We start from the raw sequence: 26,434 nt of genomic DNA, 5'->3' as shown, positions 1-26,434 counted from the left end.
TCCTTCACATCAAGACTAATGAAAAGGCTATGGGAAGTGTGTGGTATTAAGCATTTAACATCAACACCTTACCACCCTGAAACTAATGGATTAGTTGAAAGATTTAATGGAACCCTAATGAGAATGATTAAAACCTATACCGCAGAAAATCCCAATGATTGGGATGACAAGATACAACCACTACTGTGTGCATATAGGGATGTACCCTAAGAAAGTACTGGGTTTAGCCCATTTCAGTTATTGCTGGGACGTAAAAGGGCTCCTGGACTTACTTCACATGAATTGGGAAGAACAGCGAGATCAAGATCCAGAGTCCGTAGTGGAGTATTTGTTTAATTTGCAGAATACCTTAAAGGGATCCCTAGAGTTAGGGGGGGGGTTAAAAAGTGCCCAAACCAAGCAAAAAAACTGGTATGACAAGAAGGTGAGGGGAGAGACTCCATCAGGCAAGGCCTCCTTCCACCTGCCTTGCCCCACCCTCCAGTCTCTGCTTCTCATTTTGTACAGTGGTGCCTCGCAAGACGAAATTAATTCGTTCCGCAAGTTTTTTCTTCTTGCGAGTTTTTCGTCTTGCGAAGCCCGGTTTCCCATAGGAATGCATTGAAAATCAATTAATGCGTTCCTAGGGAAACTGCCTTCAGACCAGGTCCGGGGACAGTCTGTCCCCCGACCTCTTCTGAAGGCTGGGGGGGGGGGAACAAAGGCTTCTGAAGGCTGGGGGGGCTGGGGGGGAACAAGGGCTTCGCTGCCGACCCCCAGCATTTTAAAATTTCCCCGGGACACGGGGAGATTTTAAAATGCTGGGGGTCGGCAGCGAACGCTTCGCTGATCCCGGGACAGCAGGCAGATCTGCACCGCCGTCCAGAGCGGGGCGGGACTTAGCCCCGCTCGGGATGGCAGTCCCGGGACGGCAGACAGCTCTGCGCCGGCATCCAGAGCGGGACGGGACTTAGCGCCCCGCTCGGGATGGCGGCACACCTGCCTGCAGTCCCGGGACGGCAGACAGCTCTGCGCTGGCATCCAGAGCGGGGCGGGACTTAGCGCCCCGCTCGGGATGGCGGCACAGATCTGCCTGCAGTCCCGGGACTGCAGACAGCTCTGCGCTGGCATCCAGAGCGGGGCGGGACTTAGCGCCCCGCTCGGGATGGCGGCACACATCTGCCTGCCGTCCCGGGACTGCAGACAGCTCTGCGCTGGCATCCAGAGCGGGGCAGAACCTAGCGCCCTGCTCGGGATGGCGGCACAGATCTGCCTGCAGTCCCGGGACGGCAGACAGCTCTGCGCCGGCATCCAGAGCGGGGCGGGACTTAGCGCCCCGCTCGGGATGGCGGCACACATCTGCCTGCAGTCCCGGGACGGCAGACAGCTCTGCACTGGCATCCAGAGCGGGGCGGGACTTACCGCCCTGCTCGGGATGCCGGCGCAGATCTGCCTGCTGTCCCGGCACGGCAGACAGCTCTGCGCCGCCATCCCGAGCGGGGCAGGACTTCTCTGCTGTCCCGGGGAGATTTTAAAATGCTGGGGGTCGGCAGCGAACGCTTCGCTCCCGCCCGCCAGCATTTTAAGATCGCCCGGGGCAGCAGAGAAGTCTCCGCTGTCCCGGGAAGGCAGGCGGGGGGGGGGGAGCAAAGACTTTTGCCCCCCGCCGGCCTTCAGAAGAGGTCCAGGACCTCTTCTGAAGGCCGGCTGTGGGCGAAAGTCTTTGCTCCCGACCGCCAGCAATTTAAAACAGGTCCCCGGAGATTTCCCTATGGGCTTTCGTCTTGCGAAGCAAGCCCATAGGGAAATTCGTCTTGCGAAGCGCCTCCGAAACAGAAAACCCTTTCGTCTTGCGGGTTTTCCGTCTTGCGAGGCATTCGTCTTGTGGGGTACCACTGTATTGTATTATGTTGTGCGCTGTGGTTTGCTGTTGTTTTATTGATTGGAGTTTAGAAATTACTTGTTCTAACTGTTGAGTGGATTTCTGTTTAATTTTGAAATGCTGATATTTAATATTATTCTATATTGTTTTAATGAATGTTGAATGTTATTTTATTTGCATATTTTATATTGTATTATGCATATTGTCTTATTTATATGATGTTAGCCGCTCTGAGCCTGGCTTTGGCTGGGGAGAGCGGGATACAAATAAAATTTATTTATTTATTTATTTATTTATTTATTTATTTATTTGGCCATGGTAAGGTCATTTGCACTTGAGAGTGAAGGATTGCTGCTGAGACCAATTAAAGGGAACAAACTAGAATCCTAGAATCCTAGAATCCAAGAATCATAGAGTTGGAAGAGACCACAAGGGCCATCGAGTCCAACCCCCTGCCAAGCAGGAAACACCATCAGAGCACTCCTGCCATATGGTTGTCAAGCCTCTGCTTAAAGACCTCCAAAGGAGGAGACTCCACCACACTCCTTGGCAGCAAATTCCACTGTCAAACAGCTCTTACTGTCATGAAGTTCTTCCTAATGTTTAGGTGGAATCTTCTTTCTTGTAGTTTGGATCCATTGCTCTGTGTCCGCTTCTCTGGAGCAGCAGTAAACAAACTTTCTCCCTCCTCTATGTGACATCCTTTTATATATTTGAACATGGCTATCATATCACCCCTTAACCTCCTCTTCTCCAGGCTAAACATGCCCAGCTCCCTTAGCCGTTCCTCATAAGGCATCGTTTCCAGGCCTTTGACCATTTTGGTTGCCCTCCTCTGGACACGTTCCAGTTTGTCAGTGTCCTTCTTGAACTGTGGTGCCCAGAACTGGACACAGTACTCCAGGTGAGGTCTGAGCAGAGCAGAATACAGTGGCACTATTACTTCCCTTGATCTAGATGCTATACTCCTATTGATGCAGCCCAGAATTGCATTGGCTTTTTTAGCTGCCGCGTCACACTGTTGGCTCATGTCAAGTTTGTGGTCAACCAAGACTCCTAGATCCTTTTCACATGTACTGCTCTCAAGCCAGGTGTCCCCCATCTTGTATTTGTGCCTCTCATTTTTTTTTGCCCAAGTGCAATACTTTACATTTCTCCCTGTTAAAATTCATCTTTTTTGTTTTGGCCCTGTTCTCTAATCTGTCAAGGTCGTTTTGAAGTGTGATCCTGTCCTCTGGGGTGTTAGCCACCCCTCCCAGTTTGGTGTCATCTGCAAATTTGATCAGGATGCCCTTGAGTCCATCATCTAAGTAGCTGGTTGTGACAAAAGATCCATGCACACATTCCTGTGTACACAGCGGTAGCTGCTGGTGCTGTATTTGAGAATCTGTGGGTTGGGGTAATAATCCAACACTGGCAGGTGAAGAGGGATACTAATGTAATGTTCCAGATGACAAAGGAGAGCCAGAGGCCTGACATGATGGTTATAAAGGAAAATAAGAACTTGATGATGAAACTCTGGTCCGAACTGGAGATTGAAGAATGGAGAGATCTCCTTAGGTGGAGATCTGAAGACCCAAGGATTACAAATTTGATTAAGGTGAAAGTTGGAGCTTTGGGGACATCTGGACTTGAAAGGAGTAAGAAACAAGATTTGGGCTCCACTTTTAAGTATGGAGGTCTGGCTGGAAGAAATATTGTCCCTATCGGGCCAGAACGTCTCTGAGATTTGGTGTTTAATACTAAGGACTATCAAAAAAACCGGCAGAGAGGAACTGAGAGAGAATTCCCTTTTCACTCAGTGCACTCTGGCTATGCTCAGAGCCTGTGCTGTCCTTAATTTAGTGTTGTCTAGATGGCAGCCACTGCAAAGAATTGTGATCTTGTACATTTCCCAAAGGAATTTGGATTTCCCTCATCTGGGGATAATCTAATAAATGGTGGAAAAAATCTCCCTCATTTGCTGCATTTAGGACAGTGGATGCTTTTAATCTGAGTTTTTCCGACAGGTGAATCAGTCTTTTACTTTAACTACCATTACAAAAGTTGGGTGCCAGGTGCTCACCCAGAGATTGTGCTCCTTTGGACAATTGAAGAAGAAGAAGAAGAGGAGGAGGAGGAGTTTGGATTTGATATCCCGCTTTATCACTACCCGAAGGCGTCCCAAAGCGGCTAACATTCTCCTTTCCCTTCCTCCCCCACAACAAACAATCTGTGAGGTGAGTGGGACTGAGAGACTTCAGAGAAGTGTGACTAGTCCAAGTTCACCCAGCAGCTGCATGTGGAGGAGCGGAGACGCGAACCCGGTTCACCAGATTATGAGTCTACCACTCGTAACCACTACACCACACTGGCTCTTGAAGACATGCCAGAGACGGTTGTAGCTTGTTCTCCACAGCAGTACAGCTCTGGAATCTAAGACATCTTTCTCTGCCAGACTTCAGCCTGCCCAAAATGATCTCTGTCTTTGTTCTCCCGCATGTTCTTCTTTCCAGCACAGTTTGTTCTTTTCCTGTCACTTCACACCCAGTTAACCTGGCAACCTCTATCCTTTCTGGGCTCTGAGAAAGGACCAAGGGAAATCCTTCATCCCAGTATGCTGGCCAAGGTGGCTTGCAAAATGAGGGTGCCAATGCTGCAGCTTGTGGGGCTGGCTAGAAAGGCCTTTTCAAACAGATTTATTTTAAAGCCTTAAAAAACAGAGAGAGAGTGCTTCAGTAATGGAGCCATTTCCCCAGCCAACCCACACAAAATGGCTGACTCCAAAGAAAGATACCTCTTTGACCCTTTCTCGGAACCTGAAGGTGGTGGAGAAGCTGCTAGAGCTGATGCCACTATTGTGACAGTGAATAATAAGAAAGGGAAAGAGGCAGGGATGCCACTACCAAGAAAAGAATGACAGGGGTGGGGGGGTCTATTAGCTGTGGGAGTTGTGACAGCAGGGACACTGAAGAGGAGGGCACCTGCCAGAGTGTGCAAAGGGCTCCCTGATGTCAGAGGCAGAGGAGGATTATGATGAGGGTGTGGAACTGGAGAACTTGGACTCTGAGGGGGGGCCCACCCAGATCCAGAACAGGGGCCAGGTGGACTGTCAGGGAAGAAGCCCATCTTCGTGCCACTGGGCACACTGAGCACTGCATCAAAACAGGCTGACATGACTCCCACCAGTGAATAATCTTCCTTGGCTCACAAAATCACAAAGGGCACTTTTCCTTTGCTTGGTGCCCTAAAATGCACATTCTAGGCAGCGCGTCAACCCGAAATTGCACGAGGTTGCAGAGGCCATTTTTATCACTCTCCTCTCATGAAAAAAAATGGGTTGTCCCTTTTTTCTGGGGCAGTTGATGGGCAGGGAATCTGCAAATCAGAATGGGATCTATAATATGCAAGATCATGGACGCGGTTTAATAGCATAATCAAAGCCTTTTCAAATGGCTAAGAAAGCCCCACCCCACAGTGAAGCAGCAATCATAGGCATAATTAGAATTATATAGTTAACTTAATGAACCAGAAAGGGCGTGAGTCAAGCACATGTGCTATGGTCAGAAGTCCCTTTGCCAGGGATCAATGAGGGTTTTGATAGCATAGTTAGATATATCAGCCAGACACTCACAAGTACAGGCCTTGGAAAAGCTACATCTATGTGAAGTGCTGCTAGTAAGCTTTTCTCATTTGTATTACTGGCTCAACAATAACAATAACAATAACAATAACAATTTATTACTTATACCCTGCCCATCTGGCTGGGCCTCCCCAGCCACTCTGGGCGGCTTCCAACAATATATTAAAAACGCAATAAAAGGTCAAATATTAAAAACTTCCCTAGACAGGGCAGGGCTGCTTTCAGATGTCTTCTAAAAGTCAGATAGCTGTTTATTTCCTTGACATCCGGTGGGAGGGTGTTTCATAGGGCAGGTGCCACTGCCGAGAAGGCCCTCTGCCTGGTTCCCTGTAACCTCACTTCTCACAGTGAGGGAACCGCCAGAAGGTCCTCAGAGTTGGACCTCAGTGTCAGGGCAGAATGATGGGGGTGGAGACACTCCTTCAGGTATACTGGGCCGAGGCCGTTGAGGGCTTTCAAGGTCAGCACCAACACTTTGAATTGTGCTCGGAAAAGTACTGGGAGCCAATGTAGGTCTTTCAGGACCGGTGTTATGTTGTTTCGGCAGCCACTCCCATTCACCAGTCTAGCTGCTGCATTCTCGATTAATTCTAGTTTCCGGATCACTTTCAAAGGATTTTATGGATTTTGTTTGACAATTTGTTCACTTTCTTCATTTTAAGCATGTTGATGCTATGTTACCTTGTGATGGCTTATAATCCTTTCCACAAACTGGAACCCTATGTTCTCTTTTTTTTTTTTTTTAAATAATTTTTATTAACTGGCCAATCACATCAAATTAAATCATATCATATCACATAAATTCTGAATTACAAAGCCGAATTTTAAATTTTGTTGGGGGGACCCATATTTCAAGATCTGAAGGGGGATTCTGATCATCTTCTTGCTGCCTCGTTAATGTCCCAATCAGTCCCAATCAGTCCAAACAAAGTTCATAGTTCTATCCCATCTTATCTTGCTGTTTCCACATCACATCTTGTTCATATATTTTCTATTTTTTCTTTATGATCTCTTCTGATAGTCTCCTTAAGCCGATAAACACCAATAGTAATAATAGTCCTGTGTGAATTTTCCGTTCTTCCAATCCTCAAATCGAGATGGTTTCCATATATCGTCTCCTTCATAGATAACATCACTCTTTCCATCATAGTCTCGTAAAGCTGTTGCTCTTAAGTCCCACTGAGGAGTTTAACCCACAATATATAAACAGCTCTATTTCTCTCTTTCTCCTCCCAGACTCAAGACCTCCGACAGAACTTCCCAATATGGCGACGGCATTTTTAACTGCGTCATTCCCAAGCTCTTATGTTCTCATGCATGTTTTCAAGCTGCTTTCAGACCTTCCTGCCCAACATGTGGATGAGATGATAAGGAGCCAAAGAACTGGGTGTTGTCCCATGGTTTTGGATAGATATGAATTAGCATAGCAGGCAGCTCTGATAATTCTTGAACAATCCTATATGGCAGGATCAATGGTCTTCCAATACCAAGTTATGGAGCCCACCTATAAGACAGAAGGGGATTCAGTTCATTCACTCACACAGGGTATCATGGCTGATAATATTGAAGACCACTTGGAGGCCTACAGGTGGCAAAAGGGCATGATTGCTCTTGTTGTCCTGCTACTAGTAATCTAACATGGGATCAGAGGCACTTTCAGTCCACAACCCACCCCAAGAACTAGATTTACAAGGTTTAAGAGGACCTGTGCCATTCCAGAAGGTCTGTAGCTGACAAAATATACCAAATTAGAATCTTATCTACAATAGGGAAGACCAAACAGATGAGGTGTAATAATAATAAGCAAAGACTTTTTCAAACGCAGAACGAAAGCTCCACCCCAGAATGAATCAGTAATCATAGTCACAATCAGAATTATGAACTTAGTGAACTGAATGATCTTGCTCCAACTCCTCGCTTGAACTTGATGAACAGGAAACGGCACATATGTAATGGGTACAAATTCCTGTGCCAAGGATCATTGAGGGTTTTGATGGCATAGCTTAGGCGTGTCAGCCAGGCACTCATGAGTACAGTGGTACCTTGGTTCTCAAACTTAATCCGTTCCGGAAGTCTGATCCAAAACCAAAGTGTTCCAAAACCAAGGCGCGCTTTCCCATAGAAAGTAACGCAAAACGGATTAATCCATTCCAGATTTTTATAAACAACCCCTAAAACAGCAGTTTAACATGAATTTTACTATCTAACGAACCACTGACCCATAAAACAAAAGCAATAATCAGTGTACTGTACTATAAAATAAATAAGACAGTATTGTAGATGATAAAAATTGAAATTAATTTTTTTTCCTTACCTGCACTGATGATAGTCATTGTTTGGATGGGGGCTTTTATCCACTTCCGCAGTCACACAATCAATCAATCAATCAATCAATCAACCAATCAGTAGCTGAACTGGGTTCCACACAGTCACAAAAATAAATTAACCGAAAAAGCCTCAAAAATAAAAATGCAAAAACAAAAGCGCCAAATTTAATCTGTTCCAGAAGTCCGTTTGACTTCTGATATGTTTGAAAACCAAGGCACAGCTTCTGATCGGTGCAGGTGCCCTGGAAACAATAGCCAACAGCCGCATCAGACATTCGGCTTCTGAAAAATGTTCAAAAACCGGAACACTTACTTCTGGGTTTTCGGCATTTGAGATCCAAGGCATTTGAGAACCAAAGTGCCACTGTACAGGCCTTGGAAAGGCTACTTACACCCACATAAACCAACTTGGGCCTGAAGGTGGCCTCATAACCTCCAAGGCTTAGATGTTCTGCTCTCTGGTGTACACCACTAAGGTCATCTAGGCTGATGAGTACCAGTGACAAATGACATTCAACATCTGACAACTGAACATTTGACAACTGCTTGAACCATTTTCTTGCCACCCTTAAGCAACCCCTAAAACTGTTTTATCTCAGTGAGCTTTTGTCAGTTTCATTCCCTTTATATGATGTTATTTGATGCTGCTCTTATGATGATTGTTCACTTGTCTTATTTTCAACATGGTCATGGTCAGTTAACTTGTAATGGCTTAACAGCTGTCCCACAATCAAGGTTCCTGGGTGAAAGTGTTAAGTTAGGTCCTTTTTTGGTGTGTTTTTTGGGGTGTGTGTGTGATGAAATGGAGAAGATCCACTTATTGTATGACTCAGTGTTTGATTAATGGTAGCCACGGTGACAATAATTCCTAGGCTGAAGAATTGATTTTAAGAAAAAACATGCTGCCTAAGCATATTGGAATACATGGATCATTCCACACATACCCCCAAACAAACATTGGAATAAGCACAATGGGACCTATATCTTCTTTTGAAGATGGGTATCTGAATGGCAGAGAGTTCTCTGATGGCAGCACAAAAGAGAGCCAAGATGAGAAGATTCTTGGTACTGTATATTCTAATTAAAAAAAAGGGGGAGGGGAGGGAATGGTTGTGCTGAGTGTGAGGTCTTCCACTATCTTCCACTAACTGCCCAGTTGTGCACTTTGAGAATATAGGCAGAGTGTGATGCCCATCTAGTCCAACGTCATCCAACATGCAGCTTCCTTTGCTGTCCACAAGTTCTACTGCTATGAGAGAAGGAGAAAAACTTTCTTATCTATTCACGGCCTCCACATCATGCATAAGCTTATAAACTTCTATCATGTCACCACTTAGTTTCTCTAAACTAAAAAGTCCCAAGTGCTGCAATTGTTCCACAAAAGGGGAGTCACTCCATCTCCTTGATCCTCTGGGTTATTTTATCTTTAACAATGCTTCCCACCAACTTTGCATTCATATTATAGGTTTGCTACATAAGAAGATTGCTTTTATATTAACCAGCACTGTCTTCCCTGATAGAAGCCTTCATTTCGGATAGTTAGTTTGAGAAAGAGGGGTACAATCTCATGGAGCCAGAAACCAAATGGTGTGCAGATGCTCTTTCTTTTTTTTTTTTAAATAAATTTTTATTCAGATTTTCACAAATTTATACGTAACACAAATAAAAAAGAAAACAAAGTAATTAAACAATATAGAAGAAAAATACAAACAAAAAACACGTATAAATTCTAATTTTTCTTTCTTGTGACTTACTTTCCCGACTTCCTCATACCTCCCCTTTCTGTATTCTAATTTCTTAAAAAATTGTCAGCAAATTCTTCCCTTACTTTTGACTTAATTTTAATATTATTTAATTTCTTTAAATTTCCCCTTGCCGCAATTAACCCCTTAATTTTAATCCATCGTCTCTAACATTCACTAATTTTACAGTATTTCTTTAAATATTCTTTAAATTTTCCCCAATCCTCTTCCGCCGTATCTCTTCTCTGATCCCGGATTCTGCTCATCATCTCTGCCAGTCCCATATAGTCTATCATCTTCATCTGCCATTCTTCCATGGTGGGTAGATCTTGCATCTTCCAGTACTTTGCGATGAGTATTCTTGCTGCTGTTGTAGCATACATAAAGAAAGTTCTATCCTTCTTTAACACCACTTGGCCAACTATGCCCAGAAGAAAGGCCTCTGGTTTCTTAGGGAAAGTATACTTAAGTACCTTTTTCAATTCATTATAGATCATTTCCCAGAAAACCTTAATCCTTGGGCACGTCCACCAAAGGTGAAAAAATGTTCCTTCAACTTCTTTACATTTCCAACATTTATTATCGGGCAGATGGTAAATTTTTGCAAGCTTGACTGGGGTCATGTACCACCTATAGATCATTTTCATAATATTCTCTCTTAAGGCATTACATGCCGTGAATTTCATACCGGTGGTCCACAACCTTTCCCAGTCAGCGAACAAAATATTATGACCAATATCCTGTGCCCACTTAATCATTGCAGATTTAACCATTTCATCTTGTGTATTCCATTCCAACAGCAAATTATACATTCTTGCCAAATTCTTAGTACTGGGTTCTAACAGTTCAGTCTCTAGTTTTGATTTTTCCACCTGGAAACCGATTTTCCTGTCCATTTTGAAAACTTCCATTATTTGATAGTAATGAAGCCAATCTCTCACTCTCCCCTTTAATTTCTCATAACTTTGCAGTTTCCATTTGTCCCCCTCTTGTTCCAAAATTTCTCCATATCTCGGCCAAATGGCCTCCATATTAAATTTTTTATGAGCCTAAGTCATGAACAAAAAGAGAAGTAATTTTTATAAGGAATAAAATTATTCAGGGGTGTTTCCAGAGAAAACCAATAAGTATGACTGCAGACTCCAAATTAGCAGGGTTTTTCTATTAGTGAAACAGACAGAGAGGTGGGAATGTTTGGCATTACCTTTTCTCTTTGCTCTGTAGAGATTAATCTAGAAAATAATTTGGTACATTTATCACCGAATTCAAATTTCTTTTACCCCAAATTGTTTAAAATTTATTAGATTTATGATTATTTATCAACTCTAATGGTTTCCCTAATCCTTACAGCTTCTCATAGACCTTCACTGATCCATTTTTCTTTCTGTTCACACTAACAATTTCCCCAGTTAGCAGCTGTTTTTTTTCTTTTGATTAGCAATATCTTTTTCAAAAATATCCCACTTACACATCAGATATCACACTATAATATTGCCTGGTTTCTTGTCTGTCTTTTGCTACCAACTCATTACTCTTCAACTATACACTGTTCAGTTCCCATTGTATGGAAGGAAATGCTTCTTTATTTATCCAGGGGAAAGAAATTGGGTCATGAGCTGCATAAAGTACAGGTTCAATTCTAGACACCATCTGTACCATTCATTTGAAGATGTATCATGCCACTTTCAACAGTCATGGCTTCCCTTTACCTTTACCTTAAGAAAAGAGAACAAATTATAGTCTGATCTATAATATTCAAGGCCAGGTGGATCAGGTGTGATAACACAATCAAAGGCTGTTTCAAAAGGGTAAGAAAACCCAACCGAAGGAAGGAAGGAGTAAACACAGCCATAAATCAGAATAATCGCTTCTCTGCATTTGAACTTTATGAACCAGCAAAGGCATGAGGGTTTTGATGAGATAGCTAGATATGTCAGCCAGGAGAACAAGAGAACAGGCCTTTGAGCACAAGTTGGTGTCCTTCATAGAGATATTTTATGTATATATGTGTATATATATGTATATATGTACACACACACACACACACACACACACACACACACACTTGAGGACCCCTGAGAAATGACACTCATTCAATCATTCCTACGGTTTTGATATATTTTTCAACATGTAAAACAGAGAATAAATAATAATAACAAAAACAAAAACCACCCAACGTTTTCTCCTGGCATCAAAAAGTGTATAATGAAGGTCCTAGCAGGACCTTCCTGGGGAGATCATTGTATATATGGTACATTTTTATTCCTTGAACTTTATTATTATTTATGATGAATATTATTTTGCTCCATAAAATGTATTCTAAATGTTGTACACCACCCTGGGATCTTTTGTAAAAGGGTGCTATGTAAATTTTATAAATAATAAATAATAAAAATAATAACTTATTGTACACATATTTCCAAAGTCCGTCTTACTGTAAACTTCCCTGGATACTTGTTGCAATTCATATTAAACACACCTCCTCTTATCTGAGTGACACACATAAGAATTATTATAGTGTTTAGCTTTGGAATTACATTCCGAGGCTAATTGGATATGGTGTCAGAATGCTTACTGCTTTTTTTTTTTAAATAATAATAATGATGGAGCATATAAAAAGAGAGAGAAATGCTGATGTCTCTGAGGAAAGCAAAAAGTCCTTAGAGAAAGAGGATTGAACCTAAGAAGGCATTCTAGAAAGAAACAAGGATAAAGGGAAGGCAAAGAAAGATGGAGATACAGGCATTTTTTATTGTTCTGCTGGTGGTTCTTTTGATTCTTCACTTCCTGAAACAACTCTGGTCAAACAGGCACTATCCTCCTGGACCTCTCCAGCTTCCTCTCATTGGAGGCTTGTGGCGGATTGGGGTGAAGTTTCGTGATGATACTTTGATAAAGGTACTTATTCCTTCTTTATACCTTTATGATACTTTGATAAAGGTACTTATTCCTTCGTTATAATCAATTGTCAACAATTGATTACCGTAATCTGTTTTCCCCAACAGTTATTTAAGCTTAAACAGTAGCAGTGGTTTAAATGTTAAATGCAACGGCCCCAATTAAAAACAGAATTGAATGCAACAAATCCCCTACATTTATAAATTAGTGAATTAAACTTAGAACCGAATTTAATTAAAAATCACCCAAGGCTCCATTGCCAAAGAAATTTAATTCATGTTCAGATCACCTAGAATTTTTATAAACTGTTCTCAGATGTAACAAGAGCAAGAAAAAGCAACTAAGAAATTTTTTTAAAAAATACAAAATAAGATAAACAATTCAGATATAATTTTTGAATTTATTCATTGATTTTGTTGCTTGGAATTAGTCCATTCCAGGCACTGCCCCTGTGTATTATTTAAGGGTATTATTATTAATACTTAAAATCATAAAACGATATAAAAGCTGAAAATGTGCACTCAGAAATTAGCGATCAAAAAGATAACTTGTTCTATACCATTGCATTGAGGAAGCACATAACATGCATTTTTATAAGCAACCAGAGATTTAACATGGAGAAGTTTTTCCCCCTTGCCTTTTCCTGTAAGACCTATTGCAGTCGTTAAGAGTCGTCAACAGGCTCATCTCAGCTATCTGCCAATCTCCCATTCCCACCACCCTTCTGAGTAATACCCCTCCCCACCTTCTCACTATATAGAAGGATCTGGCAACTTCTGTTTCAGTGTATCTGAAGAAGTGTGCATGCACACGAAAGCTCATACCAAGAACTAACTTAGTTGGTCTTTAAGGTGCTATTGGAAGGAATTTTTTTATTTTGACTATGGCAGACCAACACGGCTACCTATCTGTATCTGGAACCATGGAAGGCACCTTTTTTTCCAGGAATGCCAGAGGGGAACTTGCAGATTGAGAAGACAACAGAAAACAGGAGACAAACAGAACAGGCCTTTTTCAAGGGCTCTTCCACACTCTTTGTTAGTCCACATTTGCTCTATGTATTTGTTTATTGAATACATTTATAAGCCTTTCCCCCCCCAGGCAGGGAAAACACAGGCAACGGGGAATAAAGCAAATGGGCTGGAAGGAAGGAATAAGGAAGGAAGGAAAAGCAGGTGCTGGCAAAGAACTGCACATAGCAAGAAGCTGCAGAAGTGAGGAAGGCTGAAGCCACACATTAAGTTGAAATAGCCATCTGCTTTCTTTGAACATAACATTCCTCTCCTCTATTTTACCCAAATGTTAGCTGGCAAAGCAATATGGAAATATTTACACCATATGGTTAGGACATCTACCCTTTGTAGTGCTGTCTGGATTCCAAGCAGTGAAAGAAGTGCTCATTGACCACTCTGAAGAATTTGATGAGCGACCAGAGACTCCTTTCTTTATGGATATAGCAAAAGGAAATGGTAAGTAGTGAAGAACAAGAATTCCATAGTAACAATTGCTCTGCACGGTGATTAGAGATTCAGTTGCAGGTAGCAGTTTGTTGCTTGTTGCAATTGTAATTCATTGACTGTCCTGGCTCTCAGTGCTGGAAAAAGAACTTGAATTCCTAGCTCTTTCTACCAAAGGCTTTAATGCCTACATCAGATTGGTACATTGCCAAGACACAGGTTACAAGATGTAGCAAGTACATAAGAGGTATAGGAATATGGATAAATATAGTACCAGCTAAGGTGTTGATCCAAGTAGCAATACATCTCCCACATCTTTCTTTTGAAGAATGCGGTAGGCAGAGCTCTTAGTGCAGTAGGTGAGCAGAGCTCAGGGCTGGAAGCAAGTGGGTGCTCATTTGAGCATGTTGGGCTTGCAAAGTTTGCTCACACCTGGTGTCTCTCTGCCTTTAAAGAAGGAGGCAGTTGTTGGCGAGCGGCCCATCAGAATCATCACATGATGTAAACAATATGCTGCTATCACGCAGCTGGTGAGTACACAAATCCCAACAGCAGTGCTGGTGCCAGCTTGGCATCCAACTCACTCTCAGTCCCTTCATCAGAATGAGAAGGCTGCTCACTGGCAATTCTATTTTGCACTGCGGTTTTTATCCTCTAGCCAGGTCAGTTTCATAGTCTTTTATTGTCTTTTAACCCTCTGGCTCTGAATTCTATGTATTTGTTTGGGTTTTTTGTAGTTATAATATTACTGTATTTACTGCATTGCACCAGGTACAAGTTTTCGAGCACGTGTGGGAGGATTATAGAGAACAATGAGCCTTAGGGTGATAAAAAAGACCCAATGAAATTGGCAGATATTACTAACTTAGGCTCATTAGTTTCAATGAGTCTACTGCTGAAAACTACAAATGCATAAACTTAATTCTGTCCCTTGTTTGTTGCGGCATAGTTGCCCTAGACAGCAAGTTTACATCTGATCTCATGATAAAGAACTACAAAACTTTTTTAAGACCTCTGAAAGCAGCCCTGTATTGGGAAGTTTCTAATGGTTGATGTTTTATAATGTTTTTATATTCTGCTGCGGAAACCTAGTGAGATGGGTGGTATGCAGGTGTTGATGACGATGATAATAACTACTACTACTACTACTACTGGTGGCACATGGGTGGTGCTGTGGTCTAAACCACAGAGCCTAGGGCTTGCTGATCAGAAGGTTGGCAGTTCAAATCCCCGCGATGGGGTGAGCTCCTATTACTTGATCCCAGCTCTTGCCAACCTAGCAGTTTGAAAACATGCCATTGCAAGTAGATAAATAGGTACCACTCTGCTGGGAAGGTAAATGGCGTTTCCGTGCACTGCTCTGGTTTCACCATAAGCGGCTTAGTCATGCTGGCCACATGGCCCGGAAACTGTACGTTGGCTCCCTTGGCCAGTAAAGCGAGATGAGCGCCACAACACCAGAGTCCGCGACTGGACCTAATGGTGTCAGGGGTCCCTTTACCTTTACTACTACTACTACTACTACTACTAGATACTTGCAAGTTCAGTCTTTGTTGCAGAGTGTATCAGGTACCAGTTTTCCCTACAAAAGTCAAAGTTCATAGAGCTGTACATAAATCTCACATTTTGCCAATATTGTATAGTGCAGGAATTTCTGGGACCACCTAAATTCTGTTATATTATCACACAAATTGGGATAGCCAAAACCTTTGTGTAAATCAATAATGAATGTCAGTAAACAAAGTTTCTTCTTGGCTGGTAACTTAATGTTTAACATTAAGTTTGGAAAGAAATAATTTCTCATTGCTTTTCCATAGGTATTGTATTATCAAATGGTCACACCTGGAGGCAACAGAGACGGTTTGGTGTAGTTACTATGCGGAAGCTGGGGCTGGGGAAGAAAGGCATGGAGCAGCAAATAGCAGAGGAGGCCCATCAGCTCGTGGAGGTTTTTGCACGTTCAAAGGGTATGTGATGCTAGGTGATGGCGCTACGTATCACTACATCGTCCAGGACTGGTTTGAAGGCCAGAGCACGATGACACCTTCACCTGGTGGTATATTGCTAGTGAAACTACCACCAATTCTCAGCCCCCCCTGCCACCACCCCCATGCGCAGGGGGGGGAACAGGTAGCATCGGGCCCAGCCTCATGAGGTACCAGGGTAAAACCACCTCCACTCCCACTGAGGATGCTGAGGCGGTTCCACCCCAACACCTCATGGGGGTTGGAGCCAATGCAGCTTCTTCCTCCTCTGCTTTTCACCATTGTGATGTATCACTATATCACAATGTTTGGCTGGTGATACATCACAATGTTGAAAAGTTGATATCACCCAGACCTAGTAGTTCGAGCCTAGCATATGTTGTAGTATGAAGAAATCTCTGTGTATGACCTCTGTACATTCTATAATTTCAAAATATATCATATTCCAAGGAATATGATATATTTTGAAATTATAGAATTGCAGAGTTGGAAGGGATCTTGTTCCAGCCTCTAGCAACCAGCTGTCCCTGGGTGGACATGAACCACCAGCCTTCTGGTTAACAGTGAGACCCACTGACCCTCTGTGCTTGATCCCTAATGTGGAAACAAATTGCTGTTTCTGTTGACCACCATAAAATACCACTCTTGGTATGAACAAGAGTGGCTGAATTCACATTAGTATAACTTGCTTTTGCAGGACAACCACTTGACCCCTCCATGCCCATCACTAATTCAGTCTCCAACGTGATATGTGCTGTGGCTTTTGGGCACCGGTTTGCTCTTGAAGATGAAAGGTTCCAGAAGTTGATGAAAGCCATTGAAATTTTACTAAAATTTCTCGGTAGCATCTTACATGCTGTGAGTAGACATTTTCATTCCTACTGGGGTCTTAAGTCCCCCAATCAGCATTCTGCAATCCATAACGATAGAAGTTAGAGTGTTGAAGAAGTAAAATCAGAATTTAATTTAATCTGATGTAAGGTCCACTTATTGTCTAAGAGCCTAATCAATTTCTCAAGATCAACAGAAATATAGTGTCCAGATCAAGGGAAGTAACAGTACCACTCTATTTTGCCTTGGTTAGACAACACCTGGAATACTGTGTCCAATTCTGGGCACTAACTGATCTTTAAGGAGAAAACGAGGGAAAAGGAAAAGCTACCTTCTTAAAGGTTTGATTTTTTTTTTAAAGGGGAGTCATGGGTATTACTTAACTGGGGGACTGGGGAATTCAATACATAAACAAATTCTCCCCATCTCTATTGTCCACCCACACCCATCTCCTGTAAAAAGGCCAGTCTCTTGTTCCATTAGGAGTCCTAGGATTGTGCCCAGTTTTGGAATGAAGCCTGTCAGCTGGAAAAATCTTTTGAGCCCTAGTTTTATTTCACATTTTCAGCCAGGGATAATTCCCAGTATCCAGTCATTGTGGGATTCAGGAGAAGTTGCAGACACCTTCCTTCTTCTCAATGAGACTCAAACTAATAAACTACCCCTGAAGAATAATCTATGGTAAATCAGTTTTTTAAAGTGCTAATCCAAAGCATGAACCATGTGACCAATTTTTCCTCTATCTTTCCTTTAGCTTTATGAAATGTTCCCGTGGCTCATGAAACGTCTCCCAGGGCCCCACAAGAAGGCCTTGTCCTGCCTGGAGATGGTGCGTTCATTTGCAAAGGAGGAGATAGAGAAGCATAAGGAGAATATGTCTCTGCATGAGCCACAGGATTTCATAGATTTCTATCTACTTCAGATGGAGAAAGTAAGTATCTATTTTGCAACTGAATACTGCTCAGCCCAGGAGTCATTATATTCCTTGTTATAAGTGAATGCTAATCTCTTCCAAGGACACCAATATTTTTTCCCAAATCTCAGCTGAAAATCACATTGAGGTTCTCCCCCACAATTTCCCCCATAGTAATCTTAGTTGCTGAAGTGGTTGTACATCTGTGAAATGTGGGCATACATCCATGAAAATGCTGATAGTTTAATACCCCCAAATCTAAGTGTGAATGAAAGGCTTATATTTGTTTAGAGTCTTGCCTATGGAGCATTGCCTGTAACTAAATTATTTTGGATTAGTATTAATCTCACATTCAAACACAGACTGAGACAATAAAAAAAAACTTTACTGGTTCCATAATATCATTTTTAACTCACTATTTCTCAGAAGAGGATATATTTGTACTGTGGTAAGCATTTACTTCTAAACCACTGGTTCTTTCCCAGTTGGGGGAACAAAACCATAAATAAAAATACAACCAAGATTGATATGCAAGTGTCTGATAGCGACCCAGTTTATTGGCAACAAAGTATTGCAATCGCGATAGTTCCTCCAAACCATTAATCCAGCGAACCACAAGTTAGGAGAACTTCCCCGAAGGCACATTTTAACAAGGCTTTTACAGGGTTTTCACATATAATCATACATCATAATGCATCATTATCTCGTAGAATGCATACATCAAGAGAGGTCAAAGGTCAAGGGGCAAAAAGTGCCCTCCCTGCTTTGTTATCTTCTTCACTTCATTTATCTTGGGCACCCCCAGACTCTGAACCCTCAAAATCACACTTCACTTATCATCTGTCTTCCTTGACAACCAGACCTCCATATTAAACCATTCATTGATACATAACCTCTATATAAGAAATATAATTCAACTGAATGGCTAAAGTGGTTTTTAACCCCCCCCCCCTTGATTATAGCCCATCCTATGACTAATCAGTACACAGTTCTTACTCATGCTATCCTTTGTAGGACAGTATACAATTTCCCCATTCTGCCCTGTGGCCCCAACCTGTGTTTCAGAGCACAAACTGAAATGTTAAAATCTGAAAACCAGAGAGAAAAAATAGTGAGCACAAGCCATTTCTTTATAGACAATGTTAACTGTAAGATTCTATGGCTCAGTGGTTCCTAAAGTGGGTGGCACTGCCTCCTGGGAGGGAGGGCTGGACGTGTAAATGACTACCAGACTTTGAAAAGCTAGTATCACTTGATCAAGTTAATCAGTTTTGCTTAATTAATTAAACTGAATAGTTTTAACTGGATTTTGAATAAATGTGCAATTAATTGTTCCTTTTTATTTTATTGGGTTGTTATCTTCCTTAGTGAGTTATGTGAACTGTAACTTATTTTTATTAGGGTAGAGGACACTGGGAATGAGTTGATGGAATCAAGGGGGCAGCAGTTGGACAAAGTTTTGAGAATCACTGCTGTAGCTCATAAGCATATCTTCACCACTCAAATGTTGCCTGTGATGCCTGAATAGTATGAATGGCCAACTCACCAAGTAGATTGTGGCAGGTGTCTTAATGCACATTACAATGCAAGGCAGGAATAATAATAATAATAATAAAATCACTCCTCATTTTCATCAACAGCACCAAAAAAATCCTAAACAAAATATTCCTAAACATAACTTCAAGCCTCTGCCTCATCTATATTCATACATATTCTTTCCTTCTTTCAACAATCCTTATTATGGTGATGAAAGAATGGTTAAGTATGTTTAGTGGGAAGTAATGCACATTTTGAATATCTGCTGCCAGAGAGATTCCATTGGCTCCTTTGCAACATGCCAGTGTTGGATTATTACCGCACAGATCCTCAAATGCAGCACTGGCAGCTACTGTCGTGTACACATGTCATCTCTAGTCCTGTGAATACCCCACCTAGCCCACCACTGATGGAGAAGCGATGATAGCAGTAGTGGCAGATTCCAGAGAGATTTCCCTGAAACCTCACAAGATCTCAGCTGGGCCTCCTGTTTTCATTGCCACTTTGTGGGCACTGCCATGCAGCCCAGGTATTGAAGGCAGTAGTGGTGGCATTGTCCCATTTTGCAGCAGGCAGTGTAATGGGATGCCCTGCCCCACAACAAGCATGTGTGGGTGGTATGGTAATAAGTGGAGTAAAGAAGATAAAGTAAGTGCTGAAGGATAGATTGTAGTGCATGTAAATGATATGTCACCTCCCCCGCTTTCTATATCAGAGCAAAAACATCCCAGAGTCCACCTATGATGAAGAAAACTTGATTCAGTGTATTTCTGAGCTCTTTGTAGCTGGGTCGGACACAACTACGTGTTCTCTGAAATGGGCACTTCTTCTCATGGCAAGTCACCCAGATATCCAAGGTGAGAGAGACCGGTGCAATGGGAGCGAGGGCTTCTCTTGATCACTAGGGTGGACTGTAATTCTTTACAGGTTTCATACGCATCTAAGGAAATAATAATAATAATAATAATAATAATAATAATAATAATAATAATAATAATATTTATTAATATCCCACCCTCCCCGGCCAGAACCGGGCTCAGGGTGGCTAACATAAAAATATATAATACATTAAAACATAAATTCAGCAATCAACTGAAATAAAGCTTAAAATCAGATTAAAATTAAAATAAACTCAGATGGCTACCCACAAATTATAACTATAGGGTTGGGAACCTTAAGTACTCACCAGGCCCAGCTATTTGTATAAGCCGGTGAGAAGAGATAGAGAGGGCACTTATATGGAAAGTCTGGTAAAAGGAGGGGGGTCAGGTCAGACTGTGCCCCGACCAAAGGCCCTGTGGAACAGCTCTGTCTTGCAGGCCTTGCGGAAAGATGTCAAGTGCCGCAGGGCCCTGGTCTCTTGTGACAGTGCGTTCCACCAGACTGGGGCCAGGGCCGAAAAGACCCTGGCTCTGGTCGATAGGCCCTTTCCACACTGTCCGTAGGCAAACATTAAGCAAGCAACTTTGTTATATGGTTTTAGATTCTGGTTAAAACGTTTCATTTCAGCAACCTATATGGGCACATAATTCATTTACATAATCTTGTCTCTGAATCCTGTTGAATTAATCTCTATATTATTAATAATTATGTCATGTTTGATGCATACATCTTAGAGATTTTATTTTTGATTCAGCAGTTTATAATTGCAATATTCAATGCACTTGTTCCATCAGCATAAGGACTTTTTGTTGCACAGTTAAAGTGCTTCCCCTGGGACTGGTCTGGAATATGCAGCTGGTGCAGAATGCTTTGTCCAGGTTGTTGAATGAATAACATACACCTCTGCTGAGGTAGCCGATGAGCTACCAGGCCATGTTCAAGGTCTTATTCTTAAGCTATTAAGCCATGAACAACTTGGGACTAGGTTAACAGAATGAGATTCTGTAAGGTCACTTATACTTATTACAGAATGCAATCGAGTGGTGTCCCTAAAATGAGCATTTCTATTCTTGTTCCTGGGTTGTGGAATGCTCTTCCCTCTGCCATATGTGAATCATATGTGTGGTTTTGTTCTGTTTCTGTATTTCGCATAACGTACACTGCTAAAAGATGTTTAAATTATTAAGCATTTTAGAAATACATTTTAAATAAATACATACATGCAAGCAAGGCCTCCTTAAAACCAATGTTCATGCTGTGTACAGTGGTACCTCTGGTTACGTACTTAATTCGTTCCGGAGGTCCGTTCTTAACCTGAAGCATCACTTTAGCTAATGGGGCCTCCTGCTACCACTGCACCACCACTGCACAATTTCTGTTCTCATCCTGAAGCAAAGTTCTTAACCCGAGGTAATACTTCTGGGTTAGCGGAGTCTGTAACCTGAAGCGTATGTAACTGAAGCGTATGTAACCTGAGCTACCACTGTACAAGGATTTCAAGGGAAGAGCATGGGACATTGGTGACAGGTCTCCTCTCCTTTCCTCAGACCTGCTCCTTGCTCCTTTGTTTCTGCCCCACGTTTACACACATACATTACTGCTTTCCAATTTTATACCATTTTATTCCGTGAGGAGGGATTTGAATGAGGAGAGAGAGGAAAGGAGTAGAAAAAGGAGTAGGGAAGGCAATTTGAAGCTTGGCAAGCAGCATGGTCAAAGGAAGGAAGGAAGAGAAAGATGCATAAAGAGGTTAATTGCTTTTGCCAGGGGTGCAGTGGTCAGTCCAAAAGTCCAGGCTCCCTTCATGACAACCCCCAAGCCATGCCCCTTCTACAACCCTGCAACAAATATGAAATATTGATCAATGCACAGATTATGACTTCAATAAGAAGCCACCATTTTTCTTCTCGCCCACCCTGTCTATCCTTGGTGCTGCTTTGCATAACACCCAGCCTGGAAGAGTTCTGGTGGACTCCCTCCCTCCCTCCCTCCAAGATTTTGTTTGGGACTCTGGAATCTTTTAAGATATAAATGTCAGTTTAACACGTAGCCAGTATAACCCACCTTTTCATCTTCTTAGATGAATGGGTGATTTTCTCTTTGAGAAATGCATCATTATTCGGCATGAAGAGGGCTGGCCAAGAGGTCCCCAGCAGACATCACCATTGCCCCTGTTGTGAAATAATTACATGAGCCTCATCTCTGCCTCTTCATGCTCCACTGCATGACTGAGATCAGGCGAGGAAAGGAGATTTAGTGAAACAAAGTAGGAAATATTGTGGGGTGGAGGATATGTTTGTTTGTTTTTAAGTGTAAAACGGACAGCCTTGGATCATAGCCCTTCAGCCAGCTCTAGTAACTGGAAACAGCTGAGAGGAGATTCACTTTCCCCCTTTTCACCCCTGGGATCTAGAGTGGGGAAGAACCATGTACATTGACATGAGCTCCTTGGAGGAAAAGGAGGGCTATAAATGTAAGAAACGGGGACTCGTTCACAAAATCTATGCAATAAATTCATGGGAAATAATGTCCATCTTTAAAAAAATGCAATATTCAAAATAAATCTTATGTTTCCATCATTCTCTTCAGATAAAGTCCACAAGGAGATAGAAGATGTCATAGGTTCTGCTCACTCAATCTGCTATCAAGATAAGAAGAAACTGCCCTACACCAACGCTGTGATTCATGAAATGCAGCGCTTTAAATATGCCTTTCTTTTTGGGGTTAACAGGCAATGCACAAAGGATGTGAAGATTCATGGTTTTCTCATTCCCAAGGTACAGAAGATTGAGATGACTGCACTTACGTATCCCAAGAGCAAAGAGCAGCAGAAGGTTGCATACTGAGAGATGCAGGCAGCCATGCAGAAACTTTCCGTGTAGTCTAAAACTTGAAGGGCAAGAAAGACAAACAAGAGCAGGAGCTCCACCTGCAGACATCGGGCATGTGGGGCAGGGAAGGAACATGCAGTGGCCAGAAGTCTCAGCCTGGCTGTGAGCTTTCCCTTTAAAAGGGGGGGCACCCTGTGTTCCTGTCTGTACAGAAATATTTTTTAAGGGGGGAAGGTGGAGTGAATATGGCTACTGGTAAATGTGTACAGAGACACACAGACACACAGACACACACACACACACACACACACACAAAGCCCCAAGTTTGGATTCAGTCTGAACTCTGAAAAATTTAGTTCTGGGATTTGTTGTTGTTGTTTAGTCGTTTAGTCATGTCTGACGCTTAGTGACCCCATGGACCAGAGCACACCAGGGACTCCTATTTTTCACTGCCTCCTGCAGTTTCGTCAAATTCATGTTGGTAGCTTCTATAACACTGTCCAACCATCTTGTCCTCTGTCGTCCCCTTCTCCTTGTGCCCTCCATCTTTCCCAGCATCAGGGTCTTTTCCAAGGAGTCTTCTCTTCTCATGAGGTGGCCAAAGTATTGGAGCCTCAGCTTCAGGATCTGTCCTTCCAGTGAGCACTCAGGGCTGATTTCCTTCAGAATGGATAGGTTTGATCTTCTTGCAGTCCATGGGACTCTCAAGAGTCTCCTCCAGCACCAGAATTCAAAAGCATCAATTCTTCGGCGATCAGCCTTCTTTATGGTCCAACTCTCACTTCCATACATCACTACTGGGAAAACCATAGCTTTAACTATATGGACCTTTGTTGGCAAGGTGATGTCTCTGCTTTTTAAGATGCTGTCTAGGTTTGTCATTGCTTTTCTCCCAAGAAGCAGGCATCTTTTAATTTTGTGACTCCTGTCACCATCTGCAGTAATCATGGAGCCCAAGAAATGTATTTATCTGAGTGCATTCTGATTCAATTGTTTCTTCTTTGCAGGGGACTGGTATTTTTCCTGATCTGCGCTCTGTTCTTCTTGATCCGACACGATGGGATACACCTGCAGAGTTCAACCCAAATCATTTTTTGGACAAAAATGGACAATTTGTGGACAGAGAAGAATATCTGCCATTTGGTGCAGGTAAATGCAGAAGTTCAAGCTATGTTGTGAATTGTAGCTGTGCTTGTTCAGCACTTCCAGGAAATGATATCAACAGCAGCAAGGGGCTAGAGGAGAAATAGTGTACTTCTGGGACGAGTGGCTCTGATGGTCGGCAGGATGGGGGAAGGCAATGAAAAGTTTAGGGGATATCTTGGGTAGGCAGATATTCACCTATGGGGCCTCCATCACTGACAGTCTGGACCTCTGCAAACTTGCTACTCCCTTGCCCTGTCGCTGAGAGAGGCAACACTGCCAGGACCAGGATGCTGCTGCTCCCTGTCATGTTTCAATTTTTAAAGAACAAATGAATATTTTTGTCCCCTATGTGTCAGAATCTGGGCATTTTGTAAGGTGAGGTAAGCCTGGCAAGACAACTTACTCTATACTCGTATTCACGTCATGCTTTGATTAGACTTAACCAGCCTCATATAACCAACATGCTTATCCCACACTTATGTCCTATTGCATTTGTAGATAGTGTTGTACAGCACCTTTATTTTATGAGTGGGTGGTATAGATTTTTTTTAAAATAAAATTTTAGAAAGTTTAGACAGCATTCCTATGTGCACTTATCAGAGAACTCCCTCCTGAAATAATGGGGATTTACTTCTGGGTCGATATACACTGGATCTAATTGTTAGTGTTGGATTTCATAGTATAATCATTCTCATACTACACATGGAATCATTTAGTATTCTAAGACTTCTTTGATGAAACAGTTGAAAAGCAAATTAACATGGCTAATATAGGCACCTTAGAGGTAGTGAGTCCCCCCCCCTTTTTTTCTGAAAGAAAACAAGTGTTCTTATACTGAGGTCTCAGCAACACAGCTGCAAATATAACATTTTAATTGCTTTTCAAGTGCATTATACAAATGTGAACTCTATGGTGCTGATGGGCTAATGGCAAATTCCATATATATATTAAAACATTTTAAAGCATTTTTACAGCACACACACACACACACTCGGCCTGAGTTGTGTGGTTTCTCCTCTGACTGCCAGGGGTTCTGCAAGGTCTCAGGCAGAGGCTGTGTCTCAGTCCTTGCAACTGAAGGCTCTAGGAGTTTTATAGCTGCGAAGTAATTTACATTGATAAATAAATTATTACTCAGTTGCTTACTTTCCCATGTCTCCTCTTCAGGGGCTCGCATTTGTCTGGGAATGCAGCTGGCAAAGATCGAAATCTTCATCTTCCTGACCAGCTTGCTGAGAACATTCAGCTTCCAGCTGCCAGAAGGAGTGAAAGAACTCAATCAAGAGCCTTTACTAGGGGCTACAACACACCCCCATCCTTATAAACTCTGTGCTATTCCCCGTGGCAATGCAAACCTCTGATTTTGTTTAAAAGCAGCATTTTCCTCTCAGTGTCCCTCTAGTCCTACTTTACTCAAACTTCTGCATTGCTTAAAATAGACACTTTTTTCCTTTTAGTGTAAAACCCATCTCACAATATTCAAACCGGATGGCAGCATGCTGTTGGCCATGTGAAGGTGTCAGTTGCTTGCACATTTATTTTTGCCGTTGCTTAATAAGAGTAGAAAAGCATAAGAGGAACTCTGCTGGACCAGGCAAGAAAGGCCCCGTCTAGTCCTCCAGATGCCTATGGGAAGCCTCCAAACAGGAAACTGAATGCAATCACACTCTCCTCACTTACAATTTCCAGAAAGTAATATCCATAGCCACAGCGTAGGCAGAACACAGCCCTTGTGGTTTGTACCCATTGATAGCTTTACCCTCCATGAACCTATCTGATTCTCTTTCTGAGCTATCCAAGTTGATTGGAATCACTACATCTTCTGGGAGCAAATTCCATAGTTTAATGCTGCAGAAATGATGTATTGGTCCGAAGGGAAGCCACTCCCAAATTTTGTCTGCACACCTAAAATGAGATCTCTGTAACCATGACTCCTCTACCTACAGGTGTGTGATTGTAAGGCACAACCAAGTTTTATGCAAGCCAGATTTGAGGGTGGGCACTAGAGCATACATAGAATGCCCAGGGCAAACTTGGTGTTTTCAATTCCATTTTCACTCAGTGCACTCTGTCTATGCTCAGAGATTTAGAGAAACATTTTTAAATGATTGTTTGGGAAGCAATTGGGTTGCTTGGTTTTTTGGGGGAGGGTTAGGGTAAAAGATCATGCTGGTTCTGCTTGAGCAAGATTTTGGGCTTCTCTACCCTGGAGTATAATATGAATCTGAAGTTGTCAGTGCTGACATCTGCTGCAAAGAACTGTGATCTTGTGTCATTAACTCCAAAACCAAAACACTTTCTAAGGCCTAATGACTCCTCCTTGACTGGGAAGTCAAGGAGGAGGAGGTTAAATTGGCCATGATTAAGTGGGGTCAAGACCATGGCCATACCACTGAGATGTTC

General features: G+C 42.4%; 1 protein-coding gene across 5 annotated transcripts in view; it reads left to right on the top strand.

Moving 5' to 3' along the window:
* LOC310707277 (cytochrome P450 2J2-like) overlaps positions 1-25,421 on the top strand; it is a 69,348-nt gene extending 43,927 nt beyond the window's left edge. Inside the window, exons 1-9 of one of the 5 annotated variants that reach the window (XM_083504276.1) lie at positions 12,185-12,450; positions 13,757-13,919; positions 15,725-15,874; positions 16,590-16,750; positions 17,478-17,654; positions 19,888-20,029; positions 22,644-22,831; positions 23,893-24,034; positions 25,199-25,421. In XM_083504276.1, coding sequence (XP_083360402.1) covers positions 12,283-12,450; positions 13,757-13,919; positions 15,725-15,874; positions 16,590-16,750; positions 17,478-17,654; positions 19,888-20,029; positions 22,644-22,831; positions 23,893-24,034; positions 25,199-25,392 — 1,485 coding nt within the window. In that variant the 5' untranslated portion in view covers positions 12,185-12,282 and the 3' untranslated portion in view covers positions 25,393-25,421. Of the gene's footprint in view, positions 1-12,184; positions 12,451-13,756; positions 13,920-13,983; positions 14,570-15,724; positions 15,875-16,589; positions 16,751-17,477; positions 17,655-19,887; positions 20,030-22,643; positions 22,832-23,892; positions 24,035-25,198 lie in introns of those variants that run through there. The other 4 variants (XM_083504277.1, XM_083504281.1, XM_083504280.1 and 1 more) reach the window with 4 other exon arrangements.
* The last annotated feature ends 1,013 nt before the right edge of the window (positions 25,422-26,434 follow it).

The sequence above is a fragment of the Podarcis liolepis genome (assembly GCF_965112155.1).
Source record: "Podarcis liolepis genome assembly, chromosome: 5".
Classification (NCBI taxonomy): domain Eukaryota; kingdom Metazoa; phylum Chordata; class Lepidosauria; order Squamata; family Lacertidae; genus Podarcis; species Podarcis liolepis.
The sequence above is the reverse complement of the archived record's forward strand: the minus strand, read 5'-3'. Positions and strand labels throughout refer to the sequence as shown.